Raw genomic sequence first — 25,750 nt, forward strand, 5'->3', positions numbered from 1 at the left:
CTACAGAGATACTGTGTACCGATCTGCATGATCCCCCCCCCCCCCCCGCCCGCCCGCCTGCACACACACACACTCCCTCCCCCCCCCCCCCCCCCCCCCCCCCGTGTGTGTGTGTGTGTGTGTGTGTGTGTGTGTGTGTTGGTTTGTGTGTGATTGTGCATGGCCTGAACAACAGCGCCCCTCCCTTAACATGTGTGGTCACAAAAGGTACTGTAGGCTAAAAAGATATAGATACACCATAAAAATGCTATTATACAGCATACGATTTGTGAAAGTGACAAACGGGCTTCACAGTTATGTCAGGTGTGTTCATATGCTGATGGTGATGCGATTTCAGATCAATTGCTCCAGCCACCGAGGAGAAACGCTGAGACAGACAGACAGACAGACAGACAGACAGACACTCACTCACTCACTCACTCAGACATTCGCAAAATTATAGTATAGATATGAGATACATAAAGGTTTCCTGTGTAAATAAGCCGAAAAGCTTAGGATCTCCTTTTAGTTGACCTTGTACCAGTGAACTGTACTGTCATGAAACTGTACCTTTTCCTATGCAAACTTCTAATAAAGTCTTCAATCAATCAATCAATCAATCAATCAATCAATCAATCAGTGCTCTTTGGTGACACCTCTCCGCTGCCCTCAGAAGGTCAGCTGGTGCACGGTGCATCGTTCAGGATGAGCGTGGGTCAGCAGCTGGAGTTCGAGGTGGGCTTCTGCTCCGACCGGCCCCTCAGGGCCACGGTGAAGATGACCGTGCAGGTGAAGGACAACCAGTACAACAACACAGTCATACTGCTCTCTGCGGAGGCTTACCAGGACATCATCTCCCTGGACAACATCAGCGGAGCTCCTCAGGACGAGGTGGAGCAGGACCAAACAGGTAGGAGGGTAGCTCTGGTCTATAGCGTTAGTGGAGTTCTCCCTAACGCTATGTTCCTCTACCTCCGCACCTCCTTGGCAATACCGGAAAACCCGCTCGTCTGGTCTGAAAATAACAAAAACTGTTTCGCCCCTCACCAACCAAAGGTATCAGTGGACAGTTGAAAGCTTACTCTACTTAGTGGACGCGGTCTGGGCCTCCCACCACACGCTTAAAATACATTTATAGTTAGAAATGAAAAATAATCCACCTGACGGAGACTCTTCCTGGTTGAAGACTGTTTTTACGAAACAGCGCGTCCAACGTCACAGAGCTGAATAACACCCAACGTGCAAGCAAGAGCAGGCACTGAGTGCTCACTCTATGGCTGACAATTCTGGAAAGAGGCAAAGTCCCTTAACAGGGCAAAAGCAGCTCTCCCATGTAATATAGAGGGGGTAACAGATCCAGTTGGCATCGCTGACCTCTGGAGACAGCATTATGAAGTGCTGTTTAATAGTGTTAAAGGTGAACCTTTCCATGTAGGTATAATTGAAGAACAAAGCATCCCACAACCTTAATTAGAATCACCCCCAAAAATAGTGTGTTTGTGTGTGTTTCCATCTGTAACTCCACGTTCAGCAGTTGTTCAATTGTCTAAAAAACATAATACAAAAATCAATAACGCATGTACCTTGCCCAACATCAACTTTATCACCTTCAGATGTGTCTCTACTTCTCATAATCCCCAAATGTTTAAAATATTTTCCCAAATTTTGGCCTGTAGGCGGCTGTCCTGTGATGCGATTTACATCACAAATGGGCGTCAACAAGCAGCGCACTCCCAGTCCCAACTGCCTGCAAGCAGAGATGGAGTGAGGGGGAGGGGGGCAGTTCCAGAGAGAGCAACATCACAGTCTGTCTGCTTCACACCAAGGGGCTGTAGGCTAGTTGTTTTTGGAGCGGTGAAAGCGCTCCCAATAGACAGGTATGTCTGTGGCTGGCTGGCTGGCTATGTGGCTGGCTGGCTGGCTGGCTGGCTGGCTGGGTATGTCTGTAGCCTGGCAATACCTTGAGTGGCCACACAAGTTAAAGGAGGGGCGCTGTTGTGCAGGCACAAACACACACACACACACACACACACACACACACACACACACACACACACACACACACACATACACACACACACACACACACACACACACACACACACACACACACACACACACACACACACACACACAGTCACACACACACACACACACACACACACACACACACACACACACACACACACACACAGATTCACCGCTCCACTTCGAACCGAGGTTTGATTTTTATTGATATCCAAGAGGTTTTTAATGTCATAGAGCAACTTTCTGACAGAGAAGCCAGTGGTCTGGATAATATAACAGCTGAGCACTTAAAGTCTGCTGGCCCCAGATTGGCAGTGTTGCTGTCTCTCTTTTTCTCAGGAATGTTGACTCATGGTACTTTACCTGACTCCATGCTGAGTGTAGTTCTGGTCCCTGTACTAAAAGACAAGGCTGGGAAAGTATGAAGTATAGATAACTACAGACCCATAGTTCTAGCTAGTATACTAGGGCATTCATTCACCAAATATTCGAATATTCGAATATCAAAGTTACTATTCGACGTTGTTCACCAAAGTCGAATATTCGTTTATTTTTTATTTATTTTTATTGTTTTCTCTTTAAAAATATATAGTTTATAAAGCTTGGCTAGATAGGAAGTCATAAGAATGAATTGTCAATGCCCCTGGTGGATGAATTTGTTAATGCTCTATACCAGGGCTTCTCAAACCTTTTTAGGCCGTGACCCCCAAAATAAACATATTTGAACTGTGGACCCCCACCCTGACAAGCACTTGGAAAGTTGGAATTGTAGGTATTAATGTGGCTCGGTTCCACAGATAAATATTGTGAAAATACCTCACAATGTTTGCTTGCCTCTTGCTTACTTAATAATTGACAGTTTGGCCAAAACAGTTTTTGTTATTTTTTGCTATACCTATTTTTGGATACTATGATGGCAAGTCTTTGCTAGCCTGCAACGTGGTTTATTCCTCCCGTGCAGGTTCTTATGCAGTGCTGAATTTCGCTGATTGCCAAGTGGGACGGCGCCACCAGGAGAACTTCACCATGACCAACCACAGCAGCGGCCAGGTGCTGAGGTTTGAGTGGCCTGCAGCTGGACCTCACATCTCCTTCTCTCCACAGGTAGAGGATGGAGGGATGGGACAGTATCTATCCAAACAGCCTGGTCCTCTGGAGCCTTCAAATTAAATGTCTTCCTATTGTCTTAGAATGTTTTGTTTTGCTAATGTAATCATATTGATCCTATGTGATTGTTAAATCTGCATTTGAATTATGCACATGAGCTCATCAGCTCAATTAAGAAGACATGATTTGACTCTTGCGCTCTCTCTCTCTCTCTCTCTCTCTCTCTCTCTCTCTCTCTCTCTCTCTCTCTCTCTCTCTCTCTCTCTCTCTCTCTATCTGTTCTTCTCCTGCAGGTGGGACACCTCCATGCTGGCTGCTCAAAGGAAGTAAATGTCACCTTTTCCTCCAATCAGCCGGTGACATTGGCAAGCCAGCCAATGAGGTGTAAGCTATGTCAGGTGGAGTTTGAGCAGCCGACGGAGCATGTGGCTGACTGGGACGACCGGCAGAGGACGGTCCGATGGGTGACGGCCTCCAGACAGGCTGTCGGATCCCCACCACAACAACAACCTACCAAGAACAAGGTATGTTAGTGTTTGTGTTTGTGTTTTTCAGACTGTTTTGCTACCAAATGGCTAATGATGCAATGATGCAGTTGTTAAGTAGAGCTACAGTATATCTCTTTCATTCCAAAGAATTATCCAAAAAATAAATGAAAAAGGTTATCCAAAAAACACGGCCTGCTCACGTATTAGGACGTTAGTATGAGTCACCAGAAAAAAAGTAATGGGTGTTTTTGATGAATTTATCATGGTTAAAATGGTGTTTGAAGTTACAATGGGTGTGTATGTGGAGAGGTCTTGGGCCTGGAGAGGTAAATGTTATTTACATCAAATATCTAAATATTCAATCAAGCAAATTAAAATCTGTTCATGGTGTTCATAAAAGCCTGATTAGAAAATAAAATTACCAAAAGTTTTTTTGAAAGTGAAATATGCCTTTAGGCAATTTTGAGGTATTTTTTACTTTACTGGAGAATGTCCAGTTTTAAATACTTTTACTTCTATTCCACTACATCTCCCAGGCTGAGATTGCACTTTTTAAGTACAAAATGTGAGTACTTGTCTTCTTCTTCCACCACTGTTCACAACATTAATCACGTAAATGCATACTAATGTCTGTGCGTAGCTGATAAAGACGGACCCTGAGCCGTCCTGCAGCGTTGTGGAGGGCTCCCACAGGGAGCTGGAGCTGCGTGTCAGTGCTGAGTGCGACTATGCCAAGTTCAGCTGTGAAACGGAATCCATCACTTTCAACGACACCCTGCTGTACCAGACCAGGCTCCACCAGTGAGTCAACTATGCTTTATCATTTATCCAGCATAAACACACAACTCAGAACACTAGCCCAAATGTGGGGTTCAAGCCAACTGTTTCTGTTTTTTTTTTTTTTCTATACCAGGGGTCTTCAACCAGGGGTCCCGGGACCCCTAGGGGGTCCTCAGAGTTACTACAGGGGGTCCTCCAAATCTTCCAATCCTTTTTACATTAACAACTTGAACCCTATACTGTCCATATTCTGAGAACTGTAGCCAAAAATAGAAGATCTACAAGCTCACAACGCCTTGCAGCACGAGGCGTTGTGAGCTTGTAGATCGGCTATTTTAAGAGCTTTGGTGTAGAGGGGAAAAAGAGCAGGCCAAGTACAGAGTGAAATGTCAAGTTTATTAAGTATTGACTGTTCAAGTGGTTAAATATCTGAAACCACAACTTGACATGAATCCAAAATACACTGATGATTGTGTTGTCAAACAATGAAACTATGGAATCTATGAAAAGGTTGTGGGGGTCCCTGCTTCATCTCTCTCTCAACTAAGGGGTCCTTGGCCTGAAAACGTTGAAGACCCCTGTTCTAGACCATTGGTTCTCTAACTTTTTAATTTCAAGGACCCCCTTAACTCTGACATTGTACTAAATGGAACGGGTCCATTTAGTTCCATTTGTACACTGCTGTCAGAGTTACAGATCTCAGTTCCCATTGAAAAGCATTGGCAGAATCCGCACTCATAGGTAGAATTAAACTACGGTGCCCTAAGATGGACTTTAATAGTTATTGAGGCAAACCTGTAGAGGGAGGATGGGTGGATATCTGTAACAAGATTTGTATAAATAAGACTGAGTCACTGTATTGAGTGTAGGAGTTATAATTTTCGAATTAAATATTTTGACCTTTAATTAAACGCCCCCAACGTACACAAATTCCAATCATTCATTGGTGAAATGTACATGTCCCTACCATTTACCATCTCACAGGAATTTACAGAACTGCAGCAGAGGGAGAAAAATGAGCACAAAGCAATAGGATTTCAGCCCTTCGGGCATGAACCCCTAAAGAAAACACTAATGATGGCTCATTAAAGGCTCAGTTACTGACAGATGCACGTAACAAATCATATACATGGGGTCATTTATTTCTTTATTTCTGTCTCAGGACTCAGCCACAGCACATTCAGCCGCTTGAGGATGTTGTCCGTGTTCTGATTCATCTGTATTTAACTTATTACCTTCATTCGGGACCTATAGTCACTATTACATTCAGGACCTATAGCAGGGTTCCCCAATAGGCCATTTGCGGCCCGCAGGGGTATACTGTCTGGCCCCCACCAACCCCAGTAATAATGGTGGTGTAAGATCAGTAACAACACTAGTATATCGTCGTTGTTGGGTGGAAACCTCGTATCTCCAAATTTGTACGTTCTTTCACAAAGTAAAGCCCTGCTTCATCATAGGAGGCCGTCACACAAAAGTAGTGAAAACAGCAGATCTACAAGCACACAACGCCTCGCACCGCGAGGCGTTGTGTGCTTGTAGATCGGCTGTTTTCACTAGTTTAAATCGTTTTTAAAATGATAAATGCGGTTTTGGACATACACGATTTTCACCTGACAACGACGATATCTGAACTGTCACTGGAGTAGCGGGAACACAACCGTCGCCCCCTGCAATCTTGTGGCCCTCGGCTTGGTACCCTAGACATAATTCGGCCCTTGGGGAAAACTAATCGGGGAACTCTGACCTATAGTCACTACCTTCATCATTCTGTAAACCTAATCTGCTTCTCCATTGTGAAGTGCGTTTCTTATTAAAACTATTGTGTATCCATATAGCGTTAAAACACATTTCAATTAAAAAGCAGTCTGTTGTGCATTAGTGGCCTAATGGACATTCTATGTTCTCTCAGCACCATATTGTGGGTTCAAATGTCTGTCACATCACCCCCATCTTAGTCTCTCTTTAAAAAACCGTTAATGGCTTGAGAAGCCATTACATAATGGGGACTGTGTGTGTCTCATATTTGTGTCTGCAGGCTACAGATGGTGAACCAGGGCAGCGTGAAGCTGGATTACTCTTGGCAAGTCCTCATGGACCCAAATGACAACCCCAGCTATGACCAAGGGGGTAATTGCTTTGCCATTATGAAAATGACCTGTGCCACATGTCAACTGTAATTGCACAAGGCATATTGTTTAGTAGGCTACATCAGTGGTTCTCAAACTTTTTTGGCTGCAGTATCCCATTATACTGATTTCTGAAGCTGAGTACCCCCTTCCACCTGACTACAGCATTTTGCTAGGAAAATTGAAATCAAAAGTCCAGTTATGTTCAAAATAATTATGTTCAAAACAAAACAGCATAATGGCAAATAAACATTGCTTTCTATTCAGTTGTGCTAATCAAGGTATTGATGTCATTTGGTTTGACAATATACAAATGAGCCGGTTCACACGAAGTCTGTCAATGTTTTATCATTGACCATAACGCTAAATACATATTCCCATTTTCTATTCTTTTCCTCACGTACCCCCTGCAGTACCCCTGCGTACCCCTAGGGGTACACGTACCCCCATTTGAGAAACACTGGGCTACAGTATACTGTCGTTGTCGGGTGGAAACCTTGTACGTCCAAAACCTTCCTTTTTTTGTTATTATTTTAAAAACGCATCGCGAAACTTTTGTATGATGAAGTAGGGCTTTAATTTCAGGGGGGAAAAAACATACACATTTGAAACTTGGAGATATATGGTTTCTGCCTGACAGTGACGATATATTGAACGTTACTTGCTGTATTTTAATATTTGATTTAGTAAAACTGAGGTTAAAGGTCATGTCAGTAGACTTTAAAACAGAGAGAGTGTGTGTGTGTGTGTGTGTGTGTGTGTGTGTGTGTGTGTGTGTGTGTGTGTGTGTGTGTGTGTGTGTGTGTGTGTGTGTGTGTGTGTGTGTGTGTGTGTGTGTGTGTGTGTGTGTGTGTGTGTGTGTGCGTGCGTGCGTGCGTGCGTGCGTGCGTGCGTGCGTGCGTGCGTGCGTGTACATGTGTGTTTCTGCACCCTGTCTTCCAGACGGGACCCCTGCCTCCCGGCCAGGCAGCAGGTCAGCAGCAGTAACGGCAGGGATGCGTCCCTCCAGTGCTCTGGCCAGCGTGACGTCTCTCATGATGGGAGACCCGGAGATGCCTCCGTTCACCGTGGAGCCCAGCGTGGGAACACTGGGGCCCGGGGACGCTCACACCTTCAACATCCGCTTCTCTCCTCTGGACGTGGCCGTGTTCAACGGAAGGCTGTCCTGCAGGTAACAGCAGCCTCCTCATCTCCTCTCATTGTCAATGAAAGGAGAGAGGTTCAATTCAGTGAAAGCTGCTGTGCAATGGTTGATGACTGATGAGAGTTATTAACGCAACTCCGGGTCGATGGAATAACGGAGGCATGTAACATACATCAGTCGCAGCGTGCGTGCGTGCGTGCGTGTGTATCATTGTGTGTCATTGTGTGTCATTGTGTGTCAATTTGTCATTTCAGAGGTATTAACAAGTCCTTAAATTGTCACTTTAGAAATGTTCATATACCCTCTATACACTTAAACCTTATGTTAGTTTGTTTACTGTTGGGAGAGAAAACAATGTTGCACGTTAATCTTTATCTTTTATCTTAATCTTTTAATAATTTATATGGGACCCACTTGGGCTAGCCCACGTGGGCTCTGGATGGGTTCTGCATGGGTCCTGGGTGGGCCCCACCTTGGCAAATGTATAGCCCACATGTAGCCCATGCGGAAACCACGTGGGCCAGCCCACTTCCATCCCATGCCCATTTAGCCCACATGTAGCCCATGCGGGAACCACGTGGGCTAGCCCACTTCCATCCCATGCCCAGTTAGCCCACATGTAGCCCATGCGGGAACCATGTGGGCCAGCCCACTTCCATCCCATGCCCAGTTAGCCCACATATAGCCCATGTGGGAAGTGGGAACCACGTCGGGAAGCCCACTTCCAACCCATGCCCAGTTATCCCACATGTAGCCCACGTGGGACCCGTGTAATTTGCCCACTTCAAGCCCATGCCCACGTGGAACCCAAGTAGCCCACCTCGTACCCATGCGGGACCCATGTGGGCGTGCTGGCTGGGAAGGAGCTGCAGAAAGGCATGTGATGGCCGACGAATGGATTAACCCCAGATATCGCAGTAATAAAAACGTTGTTCCCCAGCATTGCCAACCTGCAGGAGGGGGTGGAGGCTCCCTGTATGTCAGTGAGGGGCCGCAGCCTGCTGCCTCACTGCCACTTTCACCTGGAGGACTCGGACTACATCAGTGGGAACCGCCGTGGCCCTGAGTTCAGGGGGACCCCCCTGGACCCCAACACCAGGGTCATAGAGTTCAACTCTGTGGGCCTCTCTGTACCCATTACCAGGTATGACAACTGGAAGGTTATGGAGGCTTTTTACCACTTTAAAACAATAAAATAATAATGCTATAATTCAGGGGTTCTCGAACCTTTTTTAGGCTGTGACCCCCAAAATAAACATATTTGAACTGGGGACCCCCACCCTGACAAGCACTTGGAATTGTAGGTATTACATTTAATGTGACTCGGTTCCACAGATAAATATTGTGTTGCGAGGCGTTGTGAGCATGTAGATCGGCTATTATCACAATGTTCGCCTCTTGCTTACTTAATATTTGACAGTTTGACCAGTTTGGTATTAAAACGGTCTTGAAAGTCCTTAAATTGTCACTTTATAAATGTGCAGATACCCTGTATACACTATACTTTGTGTTGGTTTGTTTACCATTGAGTAGAAAAAAATGACATTAACACAGTTTCATGACGGTACAGTTCACTGGTACAAGGTCTACTAAAAGGAGATCCTAGAAAAGACTAAGCTAATTTCCATAGGAAACCATTGAAGTATCTCATATAACATTGAATGACAGACGGATAGAACATAGTACTATGCAGTAGATATAGTCAAAAAATAATAATAAGAACATACAGTAGGTAAATACAAAGAAGGGTCAGGGGAGGGGAGGGCTGGGCTGTTTGTTTTTACCAGTTGCGAACGGCTGCTGCATGTAAGTGTTTTTTCAGGGCGATTTTAAACGATGCTAGTGATCCACACTCCTTTAAGGCCTTCGGTAAGGCGTTCCACATTCTTGTGGTATAGCAGAAGAACGAGTTTGACCCTTTCTTTGAGGTGACTCTGGGTTGAACGTGATCTGTGGCGCTGCCTCTGGTGTTGTAATTATGGACATCCTTAACCTTTATCTCTTACCTGTATCTCTTAATAATCATGACCTTTAGTTAAATCCTGGATGAAAAATGTGCAGATGAGCCCCCATTTTCAATGGTGCAGATTTACAATGAAGCAGGTAATAAAAATAAGAAATAAATAAATAACAAAACACATAAAAAGTTGTAAAGCAGAACATGAAAGTTAAAAATTGGCCTACAGATCATAATATGTGCAAATTCTACGGCTACAGTAGCCCACAAATCAAGGCACAATAATGGAATGTATAGGGAGTGTGAGGATTCGATCCGGTTCCGTTTAAAACGTGACCATCTGTTCCTTCTATAATCTAAAGGATCAGATTTAGCTTATAATAAATTATAACTATTCTTACCACGTAGACCCAAATACACCATTTAGAAGTGTGTGTGTGTGTGTGTGTGTGTGTGTGTGTGTGTGTGTGTGTGTGTGTGTGTGTGTGTGTGTGTGTGTGTGTGTGTGTTTGTGTTTGTGTGTGCGCGCGCGGTCTTCTGTGATTCCTCAGACGTTTCAGCGTGGTGAACCCCACCAATAAGGCTTACTCGTTCCAGTGGAGGTGTGAGGGCTCTGGGCCCTGTCCGTTCCGCTGCCTCACCCCGCACGCCTCTATCATGCCTGGGAAGAAAGTGGAGGTAAGGTTGGCTGGTCTCAGGTGGTCATGATTTCCACAGAGCTGCAACAGTGAAATCTCTTGAAAATAGCGTTAATCCAGAGCCTTAAGGGCTTTGCACACAGACACGTTATTTTTCGCACAGAAAAAAACTGACGATTATTTTTTTTTAAAGAAAACAATGATTCTCTATGACCTCATGCACACCGGCTCCGAATTTGCCATGCGGCAGGTGGCTGCGGCTGTGCGCTTTTTTCCCGATCGAACCCAGTTCAATTTGTGCGTCTTGTCGCATGCGGTAAAAACTCATCGACTCCTTTTATGACTCCTTTTCGGATCCGCAGTGTGGATTCCGCACAGCCTTGCACACCAAATCCAATGCGTTTTAATCATGCAGCAAACGGAAAGAAACCCAACGGTCCTGTGTGCAAAGACCTTAATTCTTGACTTTGATCCGACCATTTGATGGCCAGAGGGGAATTCAGATACTTGAACTTCCAAGTTTACAGGTGTAAAAGTGAGGGTGAAATAATTCGCTGTATACAAGCTACAGAGTCAGACAACAGGACAACAACATAAAATATCATATAAAATAAGGTGCAAACTCAAAACATCCATAAGAATGGCTTGGTGGGAATCACCTGAAAAAGCTTGCTACTGCATGTACTGAGAGGATGTTGAATCTCTTTTCTCAGATCACACCCTCTTGTGTGTTTCTTTGATTTATTCGTGTTGTCTCATACTGTACCATCTCATCTGTTCCAATTCCATTTTCAACCCTCTATACTTAGTTGACCTGAGTTCACTCTGTAATTGGTCCGCTGTGTGTGTGTGTGTGTGTGTGTGTGTGTGTGTGTGTGTGTGTGTGTGTGTGTGTGTGTGTGTGTGTGTGTGTGTGTGTGTGCGTGTGTGCGTGTGTGCGTGTGTGCGTGCGTGCGTGCGTGCGTGCGTGCGTGCGTGCGTGCGTGCGTGGATTTGATATCAAAAGATATTACTTCCATCCTCAGGTCCTCCATTATGCTATATAAGCATTATGCTATATAAGTATTCTACTCTGAAGCCGAGCATGTTTAGCCTGCGTAATCATGATTCTGTGTTCTCTAACATTTCAGCTAACACCCCTGATGTCATTGTTGTTAATGAAACCCATAGAGAGGTGTTCATTCTCGAGGTTGGCTGTACCTTTAATTACAGCTTAGAGGAAGCTTTCTTAACCAAAGTTTTAAAATATCATCAGCTAGAGCAGACCATCACACAGCTATGCTACAGATGTAAACTTTTGGTTTTTATCTTTGGGAGCCTAGGACACGTGCACAAGTTGGTTGTGAGGGGCCTTCAAATGGCCAGCCTCTCCAAAAGGAGGGCCAAACAATTAGCAAGGTACTGCTCTGTATCAGCTATTATAGGAAGTTGCTCCATTTGGAGAAGGCGTTGTTATCTTTACCCATGATTGTTGTCTGCTGTGCTTTACATGTATGCCAACATTATTGTATGTAACAATGTTCTGCCCTACCTGCACTTTGTAACTGGCTGTTTTCCTAATTATCTACCTTTGGACAAGGCATTCTTGTACTTCTGCTTATGTGGACATAAATAAACATTTCAAATGTGTGTGTAGGTGTGTCTGGAGTACGTGGCGGAGCAGCTGGGTGTAGTGGAGTCTTCATGGAGCTTCTTGGTTGAGAAGCTGTCGCTCTCTGTTCCTGTCCTGTTGGTGGGGAACTGCAGGGAACCTCTGGTGTTCCTGGACAGAGCACATCTGGACCTGGGAAACCTGCTTGTTGGTATGTAACGCGCGCACACACACACACACACACACACACACACACACACACACACACACACACACACACACACACACACACACACACACTCACACACACACACACACACACACACACACACACACACACACACACACACACACACACACACACACCCCTATATACTGTACAATACATACAGTATATCTTATACTAGTAAGACGCCTCAGGGTGACATGCGCGCCAATTCTTGGCTATCTGGCCAGTGATGTACTGTATATCGGACAAGTTACCCAATCTCAACAGTGCCTGTTGAGATTGGCAGAACATGCCCATATATGGGCATTACCAAATATGGGCATTCCCAGATATGCCCTTAACCCATTTAGGCCTAACCTATAGAATAGGGCTAAATCAGAAATTAGCCTACAAAACAAATATGTTGCTACATACTGTACATGTACTGTAAGCCCCTCCCAAACAGCAAAATGTGTTCCCGGCCTGAAAGGGTTTGATGACATCGGACAGGGATCTCCATATATGGGCATAGAATGGACAAGGACGTAATTAATTTGCAAGTGTGATCTGGGAATGCCCATCTATGGGCATGTCAGAACATACCCATATATGGGCATTCCCAGATATGCCCTTAATATTGATGACACTGGAACAGGGATCTCCATATATGGACATAAAATGGTCAAGGATGTAATTAATTTGCAAGTGTGATCTGGGAATGCCCACATATATGTACCGGTACTGTATGGGCATGTTCTGACATCACATTGTCGACTATATATGGGCATAAAAGGGACATGAAGCCAGAGCATGATGTCAGAGCAGCAAACCCATTCTGTTAAAAGTGGTTCCCCTACATCACAGTGACATCAGAGCATGATGTCAGAGTGATGTCACAGTGGCAAGGGAACCAATAGACTGTAAAATGTGTACTGACTGACTGACTGAATGAATGACTGACACAGACAGACAGACAGACAGACGGAGACAAGCTGCGACATTTCTCATGGTATACTGCGAACTTCGGTCGAAATTAAAAATGCCTTAAAGGAGTAGTTCACCCCCAAAATGACTTTTTTTCTATTGATTAGTCACGCCATGGAGAATAGAGTTCAATAATATTTTTAGTTTTTTGTCGCATTACTAAGAAAAAATGTGATAACAATAAATTTACCCCCATTCGTTCCAGATGGGGACCCGTTTCGAAACGGGTCCCCATCCGGAATCAATGGGGGTAAATTTACTCAAATCAAATTTTTGTCTTAGGAATGTGACAAAAACCCAAACATATTATTGAACTCTAGTCTCCATGGCGTGACTAATCAATAGAAAAAAAGTCCTTTTGGGGGTGAACTACTCCTTTAAGGGAGGCGGAGCCGGCCGGTTGACTCTCTGACATCACGCTCATGTCACAATTATTTTGCTAAATTCCGGAAAATCAAAGAGCGAAGCCATTAATGTCAAGTTTAAAGGAGTAGTTCACCCCCAAAATGACTTTTTTCTATTAATTACTCATGCCATGGAGAGTAGAGTTCAATGATATTTTTTGGTTTTTGTCACATTCCTACGACAAAAATTTGATTAGAGTAAATTTACCCCCATTGATTCCGGATGGGGACCCGTTTCGTAACGGGTCCCCATCCGGAACGAATGGGGGTAAATGTATTCATATTTTTGTCTTAGGAATGCGACAAAAAACAAAAAATATTATTGAACTCTAGTCTCCATGGTGTTACTAATCAATAGAAAAAAATACATTTTGGGGGTGAACTACTCCTTTAACTTATTTCTACTTATGACGTTAGTGTTCCTGACTGAAACTGTTTACTGTGTGTGTGTGTGTGTGTGTGTGTGTGTGTGTGTGTGTGTGTGTGTGTGTGTGTGTGTGTGTGTGTGTGTGTGTGTGTGTGTGTGTGTGTGTGTGTGTGTGTGTGTGTGTGTGTGTGTGTGTGTGTGCGCGCGCGCGTGCGTGTTCGTGCGTGCGTGCGTGCGCGTGTAGGCCGCAGTGCAGAGCAGACAGTCTATCTAGTAAATGGAGAGCAGCAGCCCTTCCACTTCTCTGTGCTGGAGTCATCGCTCCACTCTGAAGCCCAACTCCACAGTTTGCTGCTGGCGCCCATGACTGGTACAGTGGCTCCCAGAGGCAGGTGGGGATCCCTGGAACACGCACGCACAGAAACACACACAAAACATGGAAAATGTTCATAATATATACTTAATCATTTCTGTTCAAATTGTTTGACTGTTCAAAAGGAGTGTTACCAAAACGGGCTCCGTAAAGTTTTAAACCTTTGACTACTTATTTTCAACATATTGACATAAAAAACTGGACTTTTGATGTCAGTATTTTCTAGTCAAAATGTTATTGTCGATTAAAGGGGGTACTTGGATTCATATGATCAGGAAAAGGGGTACTAAAGCCCAAAAGGTTTGAGAACCACTACTTTACACCTCTGGATATCTGCACCGCAGACTGCCATTGTCAGTGTCGCTGACGCCCAGCCAGGAGGGCAGTGTGAGCTTCAGACTGCTGGTGAAGGTGAAGAGCAGGGCGGAGCTGCTGGCTCTCTCTGTGAAGGCCGACGGCTACGCCATGAACGCCTGTGTTCAGGTGGAGAACGCAGACCAGGGCCTCCGAGAGCTCAGCCCCGACTGCACGCACACGCACCACTTTGGAAAGGTCAGTGTACGTGAAGAAACACAAACTCCAATTTTATTGTTTAAAAAATGGCAGATCTACAACCTTGCGTGTAATTTTTTCATGTCATTTTATTATGAATATGATTGTATGTATTTTAAGGTAGTGGAATCTGTCTGTCTGTCTGTCTGTCTGTCTGTCTGTCTGTCCGTCCGTCCGTCCGTCCGTCCGTCCGTCCGTCCGTCCGTCCGTCCGTCCGTCCGTCCGTCCGTCCGTCCGTCCGTCTGTCTGTCTGTCTGTCTGTCCGTCCGTCCGTCCGTCCGTCCGTCCGTCCGTCCGTCCGTCCGTCTGTCTGTCTGTCTGTCTGTCTGTCTGTCTGTCCGTCCGTCCGTCCGTCTGTCCGTCTGTCTGTCTGTCTGGCTGTCTGTCTGAATCAGTCTAGACTCCAATATGTACACCATAGACCGTAAAAGATTTGGACAGTGGGAACCGTCACGTGACCCATTGGTTTCTATCAGAGCAAAAATGAAGCTTTTTAGCCATCGTATGGGGGTCCGCCATCATTGTTTTAATGGTACCCAAGGAATGCTATTGGCTGCCAACGGTCAAGTGCAACCGCAAGGATACTTGGGTAAATGTGTTGATCCTGCTGAAAATAAAGCGCACGAATAAGAATCATCACAAGCCTATAATCACAAGCCCCTCCTACAGCATACCCTGCTTTAACAACAATTATAAAATAAATTGGACCATATTTTCACAAAACGCATATCATGGTGATTGAAACGAGGCTTTAGTGACAGGAACCATATAGTATTTATGACAATGTTTATTAAGGTAAGTAAATCAAATGTAAAAGTTCGGGGGAAATGAATGGAATCCTATGGAGAACATATTGCTTTTGGTACCAGAACAGCGCAACTAGCGGCCAAACATAGGAACTTTTAGTTCCTTGTTTGCTTGATTGATTGAAGACTTTATTAGAAGTTTGCATAGGAAAAGGTACAGTTTCATGACGGTACAGTTCACTGGTACAAGGTCTACTAAAAGGAGATCCATGAAAAGCCTAAGCTTATTTCCACTGGGAACCATTAAAGTATCTCATATAACATTGAATGACAGACAAATAGAACACAGTACTATGCAGTAGATATGTAAAGAAAAACAAAAAAAGAAAACAGTAAGTCTAAACAAACAGTATTTACAAAGAAGGGGCAGGGGAGGGTAGGGTTGGGCTAGGTTTTTTTTACCAGTTGCGAACGGCTGCTGCCTGTAAGTGGTTTTTCAGGGCAATTTTAAAGGATGCTAGTGATCCACACTCCTTTCATGTCATTTTGTTATGAATATGTTATGAATATGCTTCATGTTAAATCCGGACAACTGGCCCCCTGATGTACACACATGATGTACCCTTTCTGCTTCTCTGTATAATTAAAGGTTCATGCTTGAGGTTTCTTACCTGTGCTTCACCGTTTCTAGGTAGAACTTTCAGACCAGTCCATCTTAACACTGGTGGTGTCCAACCTTGGGAGGTTCCATCTGGACGTGGACTTTGACCTGTCAGGTCCCCGCAGTCTGCTCCAGCACCTGGAAGCGAAACCACGCACAGCCAGCGTGGAGGTGGGCAAGCAGCTGCGCTGGAGCCTCTGCTTCCGCCCCCAGGGTGCCTGTGATCTCCAGGACGTCAGACTCCTCGTCAAGGTGAAGACCTACTGCAGTGCTTCTCATATTGGAGTTTGGGGATCGCCAAGGGTCATTCAGAGGTCTTCAATGTTTTCAGGCCAAGGACCCCTTAGTTGAGAGAGAGATGAAGCAGGGACCCCCACAACCTTTTCATAGATTCCATATAGTTTCATTGTTTGACAGCACAATCATCAGTGTATTTTGGATTCATGTTAATGTGTGTTTTCAGATATTTAACCACTTGAACCGTCAGTACTTAATAAACTTGACCTTTCACTCTGTACTTAGTCTGCTCTTTTTCCCTCTACACCAAAGCTCTGTGGATAATATGAAAAAGGAGAAAATAAAGTTTCTATCACACAAAGATTTGGAGGTAACGGAACCCCTGTTGAAGACCCCTGTGTGTGTGTGTGTGTGTGTGTGTGTGTGTGTGTGTGTGCGTGCGTGCATGCGTGCGTGCGTGCGTCCGTCCGTGTGTGTAGGTGCTGCATGGCCCAGTGTTTCATCTTGCCATTGAAGGCAGGGCTGTGGCTCCTGGTCTGCGCTTCTCCTTCACTAAGCACCACTTTGGCATGTGCTTCCTGCACTGTGCCGGCATGCTGCCAGTCACTAAGACACTGGAGATCAGCAACACAGGAGAGAAGGGAACCAGGTGTGTGAGTGTGTGTGTATCGTTGCTGTCGGGCAGAAACCATTCATCTCCATATCTTAACATTGTGTGTTTTTTCGTAAATTAATTCTCTCATGAATTTACACAACATAATGTTATGTATGTTATTGTACTCGTACTGTAAATGTCACTAAAGTAATATAAAACTAGCCTGACACTCAGCCTAAAATTACATTTCGTTTCACTCCATTAGTCTGAAAGCCCTTCCATTTACAGTCGTTTCTGGGATTGGCGTTGCCAACGAGGCAGTTTTCTGCGATTGGCTCACCGCCTGACCAATCACAACAGTAGCAAAGCAGATGACGTAGTTGTTGTTGGTGTTATGTGGCTGGCTAACCTAACCTGTTGCTACTTGCTAACCAAAGAAACAGGTCTGGCTCCTGATGTTTCATAGCGAGATCGATACGATCGCATGTTACCGCGGCGGGCAACGCGATGTTTATGTTTGGGAATGTACGGTGCGGCGCTGGGTTATTTGGAATCGCACAGGAATTCTGGGAAAACACCACCCACGCTGCTCACACGCCCCGACGTCATCGAGTTGAAGCGACGCTGATTTGCCGTTCGGATTTTCAACCGAGAAACCCTCTCCATTGAGAGAGTCACCAGACCCCTGAATCGCCTAAAACAAATGTTTTAATGGGAGTGGTTAGCGATTCAGGGTCTGGAACCAGGCTAATGCAAAACAAGTGTAGCAAAACAACCCTGTAACAAAAGATAATCCTACTTACCCTACTGTACACATTCCCTCCTCCTGCATCCAGTGTTACTACTTACCCTACTGTACACATTCCCTCCTCCTGCATCCAGTGTTACTACTTACCCTACTGTACACATTCCCTCCTCCTGCATCCAGTGTTACTACTTACCCTACTGTACACGTTTCCTCCTCCAGCATCCAGTGTTACTACTTACCCTACTGTACACATTCCCTCCTCCAGCATCCAGTGTTACTACTTACCCTACTGTACACGTTTCCTCCTCCAGCATCCAGTGTTACTACTTACCCTACTGTACACGTTTCCTCCTCCAGCATCCAGTGTTACTACTTACCCTACTGTACACGTTTCCTCCTCCAGCATCCAGTGTTACTACTTACCCTACTGTACACATTCCCTCCTCCAGCATCCAGTGTTACTACTTACCCTACTGTACACGTTTCCTCCTCCAGCATCCAGTGTTACTACTTACCCTACTGTACACATTCCCTCCTCCTGCATCCAGTGTTACTACTTACCCTACTGTACACATTCCCTCCTCCAGCATCCAGTGTTACTACTTACCCTACTGTACACGTTCCCTCCTCCTGCATCCAGTGTTACTACTTACCCTACTGTACACGTTTCCTCCTCCAGCATCCAGTGTTACTACTTACCCTACTGTACACGTTTCCTCCTCCAGCATCCAGTGTTACTACTTACCCTACTGTACACATTCCCTCCTCCAGCATCCAGTGTTACTACTTACCCTACTGTACACGTTTCCTCCTCCAGCATTCAGTGTTACTACTTACCCTACTGTACACGTTTCCTCCTCCAGCATCCAGTGCCAGTATCAGAACACCTCCCACTTGGAGCTGAGCTTGCCAACGGATACCGTGCCTCCTGGTGGCACAGTGGAGGTGCCAATCACCTTCTACCCCCGGCGGGCATGCCGCTACCACGACAAGCTCACATTCATCATCAACAACTGTGCCAAGCAAGTGGTGGACGTTGAGGGGCAAGGCATTGAGATGAGGGTGAGGCCTCATATCACACATAATATGCATTACCGCTCAGGATATAGCATGTCTCGGTCGGTTTTGGGCAATAGTGCACAAAGTTCTCAACCCCAGTACTTGAGTCAAAGTATAGATACTCCTGGTAAAATAGTACTGAACTACAAGTGGAAGTTGCTCTGTCAAATTTGTACTTGAGTTAAAATAGTGTATATTGCTTTTAAAAACACTAAAGTATTCAAAAGTACAAATGACATAGTACATGTTTTTTTTGGAGCTGTGTGGAACACAAGCTCCCTATACGTGGCCGTGTGTGTGGGTATGTCTGCGTGTCTGTCTGTCTGTCTGTCTGTCTGTAGCCTACAGTACCTTTTGTGACCACACGAGGGCGCTGTTGTTCAGGCCAGGCCAGACACCCACACACACACACACACACACACACACACACACACACACACACACACACACACACACACACACACACACACACAGCTCCACTTCGAACAGAGGTTCGATTTTTATATCAATGCATAGCTGTATTGAAATTTTGAAACTGTTACCGCTCCAAAAACTGAACATTTCAAAATAATTCATTTCACATCATGATGCTCTGTGAGCTTGTAGATCAGATATTTTCAAGGCTTAATTCCATTTAAAGGTGATACACCATGAAATTTCACTTTTCCTATTTTAAAACCTTTTTTTGGGGTCCCACTAGCACCTTCTATCCTCACAAAGTCCCATTTCTGACCGTTGTGTCTTTCTCTGGTTTTGAGAAGGCGAAGGTTAAAAGTATCCCACGGGTTCTCAAAACAGGCTATCCAGATTTGCTGCCGATTTGACGTCATCTGCCGATTGTGACGTCATCATAAAAAAAAAAACTTTTTTCAAAAAAAGATTTTTTCAAAAAAAAAAAAAGGATTTTGGGGGGGGGGGTTCAGGCCAAAGGTGGTACTGCAGCTGAAATGCTCTGAGAGCCATTCAAAAATGAGAGAGGCTCTCTATTCAGGAGTGGTAATTTAGCCTCAAACCTTTTGAAAAACGTTTTTGGGACATAAACAATATGACATAAATACTTTTTAAATGCATGGTGTATCACCTTTAAGGAGTCAAACGTACAGTACAATATTTGTCTCGGAGCTGGCTATCCAGCCTCTCCAGCCTCATCTGTGTGTCTCCACACACTGATGAAGGCTGGATAGCTGGGGGTAACAGAAGCAACTTCATTACTGTCCAGTGTACACCACTGGTTTTGGGGTTGAAGACGGGTATCAAGTATATCATATCTCAAAAAGGAATCTAGCATGGCTCTCCTTCTCTCCCCATGCAGCTGGATGTGGAGGATCCCAGCCAGAGGAGGGTGAATCTGGGTGCTCTGCTCCTGGGTCACAAAGTGAAGAAGCAGGTGACTATTTCATGTCACAGTCATGCGTGACCAAAGAAATCGCAATTTACGATACTATTGCGGTAAATCAAAATATCCCCAACATCCATTTTACTGGGTTGGAACTTTTCCCATAAAATACCAGATCTACTGTGAGCTTGTAGATCGCCTATTTTTTGGCAAGTGAAAAAAAGGGCTGTCACAGCTAGAAGGTCCTGGGTTTGATTCCCGCCGGGGGACGCTGGCTCTATCTTCCTTGTACCACCCTGGTTCCGCCTTTTTTCTTTTGAATTTGCTATAACATACTTTTTGGAGAAATAAAAACATTTAAAAACATGCTGACTCACTATACTGCCTGTCTGCCACTGAGCAGCTCCATATTTTACTGAAACCAAGTTTGAAATTAGAATTGAACACACAGAACACAATACGAAGCAAGTTAATTAAAATGGTAGTGGATGGAGTGTCCCACCGAGTGTCCCACCAAGACACAGCAACCAATGGGTGTGAAGAGGGGCGGGACTTGACAAAGGGTGAATTATAGAAGGTTTACATGCAGCTCGGCAAATAAAAGTTGATTTGATTCCAGTGCATGGCATAGGATAATTTCACGCTAAACTTAAATCTCATACAGTACGACTATTGCGAGTGTTTTTTATCATGATAAACGATAAACGATTATGGTCCCATCCCTACAGGTGACCCTGGTCAACCGCAGCGCCTCAGAGGTGTCTTTCTCACTGCTACTGAACATGGCCATACCTCTGGACCCCAGGGTAGGAGTGACACACACACACACACATACCGTATACGCACGTGCACGTACGTACGCACACACACACACACATGTTTGTATGCATGCATTACGGGGACCAACCACGGACGTATGTATGCACGCATGTATGCATGCATTACGGGGACCAACCGGGGACCAAGTCCTTGAAAGAAAGTCCACCATATGGGCTGACTTGAAGCCAACGTCATTGTATGCAAATATCTGCCCTGTGATTGGCTAGTAGTGTGTGAATCTCTCATTCTCCCATTCTCTCACACACTCAACGGCGCATGCTGACACTCACACACAAACTGCAGTACCAACTATCGTCTGATGGGGGCTGTCCCCACTGTTGTGTGTGTGTGTCATATGACATGAAAACGCGAATTGAGGGACTTGCTTAAAAAAAACACCAGACACTTCAGCAACACTGCCCCTATCTTCCTGAATGATAACATTATGGGGACCTACGATTTTGTCCCCACTGTGTCAGACGTCCCCAGCATGTGAGTGTGTGAACATGCGTATGGTCCCCATAAGTATAGCTAGACAAACGCACACACACACACACACACACACACACACACACACACACACACACACACACACACACATACAAGCCGGATATCTACCATGCTGAACATGCTAAACATTCACAGGTGCTACAATTTAATTTATTTGTGACAAAACAGCAAGTAATAAATACGATGTTTCGACCGAGGGGGTTTTATCAAGTATCACTTTACAGTACGGTAAAGTACAATTTAAGCAACTCATGTTTGTTGACTTCAATCAACATCATCAATTTCCCCAATAGAATATTGAGGGGGATAATGTGGATCCATGTATACTGTAAGTCAGTGATTTGGACTGTAAGGGCATTTCCTGGAAGGGAAACCTGTAGTGCAAAATATGATGTGATATGATTGGTTTCCAAAGCCGTAGGGCATTGACCAGATGTGTTGGTACTGTAGGGAGAAATCTCTTCTCGTTTGGCAACACAACACTTTCTCTTTCCCTCTCTTATGCCTCATTCACATACAGAAAGGTAATGGTTGGCTTGGTAATTCAATGTAATCTCTATGCAAACCAGCTTTTAAAATTTCCATGCTGGAAAAAAAAAGCTTGGAAGTTTTTAAAGCTGGTTTGCATAGAGATTACATTGAATTACCAAGCCAACCATTAACTCGCTCGAGCGGTTGTTTTACTACTACTGCCAACATTACGTAAATAAATGCCTCTCCTCTCCTCTCCTCTCCTCTCCTCTCCTCTCCTCTCCTCTCCTCTCCTCTCCTCCCCTCCTATCAGGTGCTGTCATTCAAGCCAACAGGGGAGTTGCTCCTGAAAGCGTACAGTGGGCGGTGTGTTGTTGACATCTCCTACTCCCCCCACCAGCGCATGTCTCCCTTCACAGCAGACCTGCAAGCAGAGTGTTTGGGCATACTGCGCCCCCTGCTGACCATCCATGGCTGCTGCCAGGTAGGCGGGACACAACCTATTCATTTATATGCACAGGCACCTGCACACATAGACATCAAAGGGGGGCTTGAGCCCCTGCCCTTTTAGCCATCTGTAAAAAGTGCCCTTTCCAGATCATAAATGCAGTTTTTACTATGGTGAAAGAAATGCAAATGCCTCATTTCCATGCCATAAATGAAGGCAGCATTCAAGAGAATTGCCTTGTCCAAATAGCCGACCGCCAAGCTCACAATTCCAAGCTTGGAGGTCTTCTATTTTCGATATTTCCACCAAAAGGCTGTTTTAGAAAAACATACATTCTCTGCACGTCCCTGTATATGCACATATTAAATGTGCATACAGCTGACTCTGACTCTCACGAAGTGGAATATGCCCATAAAAGTGAAACTGTGTCCTCCTCATTAGGTGGTACAAGGAGGGTATCATCTCCTCTTCCTATTACATATACAGATATAGTGTAACTAAGTAACAGCATGTCGTAACATGTTTTCCCATGTTGTCAGGGTGTGGAGGTTCAGTTGGACCAGGACTACTTGGCCTTCGGGGCTGTGGCCCAACGCTGTAAGGCCAGCAAGAGAACCATCATGACGAACACTGGAGACATAGGAGCCAGGTAGGAGAATCACTTTCTCTCTTCCTCTCTCTGAATTTATCCATATTTATCTACTCATGTATCTATGTATCTTTTTATTTTTGCACGTACGGTAAAGTATGTACAGCAGGGGTGCCCACACTTTTTTGACTTGAGAGCTACTTTTAAAATGACCAGCTCAACATGATCTACCCAACCAAAATGTTTTACCTGAGGGCATGAGTTGGCTTTGGAATAGCAGCATTGGCGTTACATATCATTATAAATTATATAAATTGGGAAATACTGGGGAAAAAAGTCTTCATCCCATTCTGTATGGAAGTGGTAGGTTTTCGTTCTTTGTAATGCTACTGACTCTAGAACAAAACATTGCATCGGGGGCTTGCCTATAAGCCATGAAGGGAGCTGACAGACCCTTCTTGATGTCAATCCTTATTTCAAGTGACATATTCTTTATGTGCCTTTATGATCTACTAGTAGATCACAATCTACCTTTTGGGCACCCCTGATGTACAGTATGTTTGTTGGGAGTGCAGACTAATATTCCATCCAGTCACACAAGGGTGTCTTGTTTGGTTGGAATATAGGCTACTGCAGACTTAACACATACAGTATAGACACTTTATTGCAAGGGAAATTATGTTTGTTATTTCAGATAACTTTAGAATTGTGTAATACACTGTAGGTTACTACTATTAAAATACTTGTCTTGTTACCTGTCTGTGGTGTGTATATCAGCTTCCGTTGGGATGTAGAGAGTTTCCCTTCTGAGTTTTCCATCGTGCCAAGCAAGGGCTACATCTGCCCCGGCATGGACGTCCCCTTTGACGTGACCTTTGCACCTGTGGAGCTGAGCAATGACACGAGATACGAGAACTTGCCTTGCTTTGTGGAGGGTTCCCCAGCACCCGTCACGCTCACCCTGACTGGCTCCTGCATCACAGCCCCTGTTACTAAAGAGGTTTGTCTTGTGTTAAACCAGTGATTGTCAACCTTTTCAGGCCACGATCCCCACCCTGACGAGCATTAAGAGTTGAGGCATTACATTTTGTATAACAAGGTTCTATTGTTGATCGGCTATTTTCACAATTTCTGCCTCTAATATTTGACAATTTGACCAATGTTTCATTTATAATTTTAGAGGTATTAAAAAGTCCTTAAATTGTCACTTTAAAATGTGCATATACCCACTATACACTTCAACTGTATGTTGGTTTGTTTACAGTTGAGTGAGAAGACAATGTTGCACAACAAGTTAATCATCTGGGGGACCCCCCAAATAATTTGGGGACCCCCCTAGGGGTCCCGGCCCACAGGTTGAGAACCACTGTGTTAAACCACCACCCTATTCAGTTGAATAGTTCCATTACAGATTATTGTGCATTCGGTTGCTGTTTATTTAGATTCATTACCATACCAATTATATCTGCGACAGTGCATTTCAGTTTGCCTGAGATATGACTCATGTCAATTTTGACAGCTTTTCAATAAAATTCCATTTAGTTTTAGTAATATTTTTTAAATTTTAAATGTTTAACTTTCAGTCTAGTTTTAGTTGACTAAATCTACAGTTGATTTAGTCGACAAAATGTTATTTTGGCAGTCCTTGATGGCATTGTAATGCCTGATTTATACTTGGCTGTGTGCTGAAAATAGTCGTTCTGTAAGCTAGACGTGTTGTGAAATAGTCGTTCTGTAAGCTAGACGCGTTGTGAGATTGTAGATTTGCTGGTTGGAGTAGTGTGACACTACACGCAGCCAGGCATAAAATGACTTGTCTTAGTTCTGCTAGACCTCTTCTCTATTAACATTTTAGTCTAGTTTGTATTTGTTGACGAAGTTGTCAGTATATTTACTCGTAGTTTCATCCTACAGCCATGAAACTTTTATACACACATGCCGAACAACTTTGCCATTTTGACTTTTGACCTCTGACCTTTAGATCTCCCACCATTTTGAATTATATGAAAAACATTTAAAATCGAACTCTTTGTGGAATCCTTTCTCACTATGTATGGCCTGGGAATTCCAACGGCAAGGTCTGTGCCCTTCAGTCCAAAGGCCTTACCTCATGCATTTAAATTGCATTGCACAAAACCTGACCGTGTTGATGCATTTAAAATTATTTGAAGATAAAATGAAATGCTTTTTTGAGAGTAGTGATTTTGTTAATAGACGATCTACAATCTCACAACTTTGTGTTGTGAGCTTGTAGATTGGATATTCCTGCTATAGTTTGTGTCCCCCTTCATGAGTTTGTTGTGTGCTATAGGACACAACAATGGTCATCTATCTATAAATGCGACAAATCTCTGTCTGTCTGTCTGTCTGTTTGTTTGTTTGTAATCCACGTATCTCGAGAACCGTTCATCCCACCGGCTTCAGATTCGGCACGCGCGTTCCCCGCCGCCGCGCGGAGTGCAGTGCAGGGCCTCGACCCGACCCGACTCGCGGTTTTCCGAAACCGGCGCAAAACGTTCGGAATCTCCTTATGCGGAGCTGATTGTTGACATCAGGCTGTTCCGGAGGAAATCGGCGCAAGCGCTGACTCATTGTGACATCACTTCATAAAAGGCTGTGACATCACGTACGCCACATGAGTCAACAAAAAATCTCTGTGAATGTGTATGTATGTATGTGAATCTTGAGAACCGTTCTTCCCACCGGCACACGCTTTCTCCAGATATAGGCATAAAATGAATCCCCGAATGCGGAGCTGATGTCTGAAAAGGCTGTGACATCACGTACGCCACATGAGTCAAC

At 44.5% G+C, this 25,750-nt stretch overlaps 1 protein-coding gene across 1 annotated transcript in view; it reads left to right on the forward strand.

The window, feature by feature from the left end:
- Positions 1–25,750, forward strand: part of hydin (HYDIN axonemal central pair apparatus protein) — a gene marked incomplete at both ends in the record, with an annotated part of 211,630 nt that overhangs the window by 163,950 nt on the left and 21,930 nt on the right. The window contains 18 exons of the mRNA XM_080737231.1: positions 653–889; positions 2,969–3,111; positions 3,408–3,638; positions 4,243–4,403; positions 6,421–6,512; positions 7,454–7,682; positions 8,596–8,799; positions 10,164–10,290; positions 11,887–12,052; positions 14,536–14,729; positions 16,167–16,404; positions 16,890–17,022; positions 18,580–18,778; positions 20,088–20,162; positions 20,840–20,917; positions 22,225–22,395; positions 22,899–23,008; positions 23,726–23,948. Coding sequence (XP_080593357.1) covers positions 653–889; positions 2,969–3,111; positions 3,408–3,638; positions 4,243–4,403; positions 6,421–6,512; positions 7,454–7,682; positions 8,596–8,799; positions 10,164–10,290; positions 11,887–12,052; positions 14,536–14,729; positions 16,167–16,404; positions 16,890–17,022; positions 18,580–18,778; positions 20,088–20,162; positions 20,840–20,917; positions 22,225–22,395; positions 22,899–23,008; positions 23,726–23,948 — 3,011 coding nt within the window. The remainder of the gene's footprint in view (positions 1–652; positions 890–2,968; positions 3,112–3,407; positions 3,639–4,242; positions 4,404–6,420; positions 6,513–7,453; positions 7,683–8,595; positions 8,800–10,163; positions 10,291–11,886; positions 12,053–14,535; positions 14,730–16,166; positions 16,405–16,889; positions 17,023–18,579; positions 18,779–20,087; positions 20,163–20,839; positions 20,918–22,224; positions 22,396–22,898; positions 23,009–23,725; positions 23,949–25,750) is intronic.

This window comes from Nannobrachium achirus, assembly GCF_963921795.1.
Source record: "Nannobrachium achirus genome assembly, chromosome: 11".
Classification (NCBI taxonomy): Eukaryota; Metazoa; Chordata; class Actinopteri; order Myctophiformes; family Myctophidae; genus Nannobrachium; species Nannobrachium achirus.